At 45.7% G+C, this 2748-nt stretch overlaps 1 protein-coding gene across 1 annotated transcript in view; it reads right to left on the bottom strand.

The window, feature by feature from the left end:
- fanca (FA complementation group A) overlaps positions 1-2748 on the bottom strand; it is a 29323-nt gene that overhangs the window by 9657 nt on the left and 16918 nt on the right. Inside the window, exons 24-27 of the mRNA XM_008293596.1 lie at positions 2547-2670; positions 1810-2010; positions 283-356; positions 45-173 (exon numbers count right to left, since the gene is read on the bottom strand). Of these exons, the coding sequence (XP_008291818.1) occupies positions 45-173; positions 283-356; positions 1810-2010; positions 2547-2670 (528 nt within the window). The remainder of the gene's footprint in view (positions 1-44; positions 174-282; positions 357-1809; positions 2011-2546; positions 2671-2748) is intronic.

The raw sequence follows: 2748 nt of genomic DNA, 5'->3' as shown, positions 1-2748 counted from the left end.
GGACCTTAGAGCACCTGAGCTGCAGCTGTTGGACCTTAGAGCACCTGAGCTGCAGCTGCATGACGCCGTGGACCAGGTGTGAGCAGAGCTTCTCCACGTCTCCTCCACAGCCTCCGTCCTCCTCGGCTCGGGGCAGGTACAGCTCCCAGCAGGCCCAGTGCTGGTACTCCTGACTGCACAGACAGCAACACTCAGCTCAGCCTCATGTGGTGGTGTTTCTGCTCTTCTTAACGTTTCTGCTGTTCCTAATGTTTCTGCTCTTCTTAACGTTTGCTGCCTCACCGTGCTGCGTCAGAGAGGACGTCCTCACTCCTCTGGACTCTGAGCTCCTCGTTCAGCCAGTCTGAGAACGACAGCTGGACAAACACAACAAGGTCTGGTCAGGTTTCCTTCCTTCAGCTTGTGGAGCAGAAGATGAACTACGGGGATTTAATCTGTCCGGTCTGATCACAACCTACACGGGTTTAGAGTTTTAAACATTTAGGAAATGTAAAATACATGCGGATGTTTTGGGAAACGACACCAACTGATGTTCTTCTTCAGGTCTGTGTTGAAGGTGAAGCTTGTGTTGGACTATTTTCCTCTTGTCGGGGTTAAGCTGCTTTTAAATGATGTTATATATAAATAAAGTTATTAGTATTCTCTATGGCGACTCTCTGACCTGCTGGACGTCCACTGTGTTTGGCTGATGAACAGACATGATGAGCCCAACGAGGGGAAGAACAGATGTGTGTCAACTCAGCCAACGTGGATCCTGGACCATCTCAGAATCTGTTGAAACCTTCTTGGAATGATCTTCAGCATCTCAACCTGACATCTGCCCATTTTTAGCTGAACATCCAACATTTTCAGAATTCTTCACACAATGGAAATCTTTAATAAATCCCTCACGATGCCACTTCCAGACGTCCTGGAGTCTCCACATGGTCAGGAGATGTTCAGAAGGTTCTGGTGAATGTAGAGAATGCAGCAAATTCTGGAAATCAAGACTCAGATTTGTCCTTAACACCTCTCAGATTCAGGATTCAAATACAACCTTTTTTACCTGAAAAATCCTAAATCCTTACTTCCTTCACTGTAACTTAACACACGTTTGTTTTTTAACCTGAACTTAGTGGTTGGACGAACACTTCCTGAATGTATTTATAATTTGCACCAAACTGTGCAGGACTTTGTCGGACTTTACAACTAAACAGCGACTTATTTTGAGATAATTATTAAGAAAATAAACTAAAAGACACAGGCTGAGCAAAACAACGTGTTGCTGAACTTTTTGCTGAATAGTTAAAGAACAATAATGCTGATCCAACAGATCCTGTACGTTAGACATATATGTTTCCAAATGGTTTGAAAATCCACTTTGTGATTTTTGAACCAATCCTGAACTCTGGAGGATTTAGTCAATACACTGAGTCTTGATTTCCAGAATCTTCTGCGTCCTCTCTGTTCACCAGAACCTCCTGAACATCTCCTGAACATGTGGAGATCCAGGACATCTGAAAGTGGCATCGTGAGGGATTTATTAAAGATTTCCATTGTGTGAAAAATTATGAAAATGTTGGAAGTTCAGCTAAAAGTGGGCAGATGTCAGGTTGAGATGCCGAAGATCATTCCTAGAAGGTTTCAACAGATTCTGAGATGGTCCAGGATCCACGTTGGCTGACACTGAATGAGCCACAGAATAGAAAGTCAGAGGTCTTCTCTGGGTCCTTCACATCGCTGCAGGTTGAGCAGCCGTCATTAAACATCAACAAAACGTGTAGAACCCTTTCATTCACACCAGGAACATCAGGAACATCAGCCACTCACCTGGTACTCTGGTTCCTGCTGCAGCTGTTGGAAGGCCACGTTCCTCCACAAGTGTCCAGCTGTCGTCCTCCAGGTGCTGCTGCTGTCTGTGACGCTGCTCCACAGGTTCTCCTCCAGGTTCTCCTCCAGGTGTTCTCTGCCTCCAGCACCAGCAGCAGCCCTTCTGACTCCAGGCAGCAGTCTGGGAATCAGGTACAGGAGCTAAACACAGACACATGTTGTAGTAAATACACCAGATGAAACACTCCTAAAACCTATTCATAGACCTGCTTTATGTGTCATCGTCTGTTTTATTGTTTGTTTCTGTACACATCTACCAGACACGTACTACCTTCACCCTAGTTTTCATGGTTTGAGCCCATTTTCTTTTATTCCATTTGTTCTGTTTGTCGGTTGGACGTGACATGTGGGTGATCTGGTTTAGATTTAATTAGCTGGTTAGTTTCCTACTATGTTAAACTCTATTTCTCCTCTTCTGTTCAGCTTCTCATGCTGATTCAGAACTCATCATGCTAACCAGGCTGCAGGCAGCAGGTCTAACTCCACGACAGATCCAACGGGTGAAGAGCAGATTTCAGGATGAGGATCTTTTTCTGATTCATTGCTGACTTCATTAAACATCCATTTGTTCAGTGTTTTCTGGGCTCTGTGATGAAACATCAACAGAACCTGCTGTAGACGAGACAAACACACGAGGATCAACAATGAGTCTAACGAGACCGGTGCTGGTCTGGTACCTTCTTGTAGATGCTGCTGGGGATGAAGTCCTGCAGTCGGTGCTGAGGCAGCGACTCACTCCTGCAGATCCCGTAACACACAGCAGCAACACACAACCTGGACAACAACAGCCGTGAGCCACTGCTTCACCAGAACAGAAGGTCAATCAGAGCCTCCAACTGGACCTCCTCAGAACGTCTGGTTCTGTACCTGCAGCACCTT

The sequence above is a fragment of the Stegastes partitus genome, unplaced genomic scaffold (genome assembly GCF_000690725.1).
Source record: "Stegastes partitus isolate 25-593 unplaced genomic scaffold, Stegastes_partitus-1.0.2 Scaffold895, whole genome shotgun sequence".
NCBI classification, from domain to species: Eukaryota; Metazoa; Chordata; class Actinopteri; family Pomacentridae; genus Stegastes; species Stegastes partitus.
The sequence above is the reverse complement of the archived record's forward strand: the minus strand, read 5'-3'. Positions and strand labels throughout refer to the sequence as shown.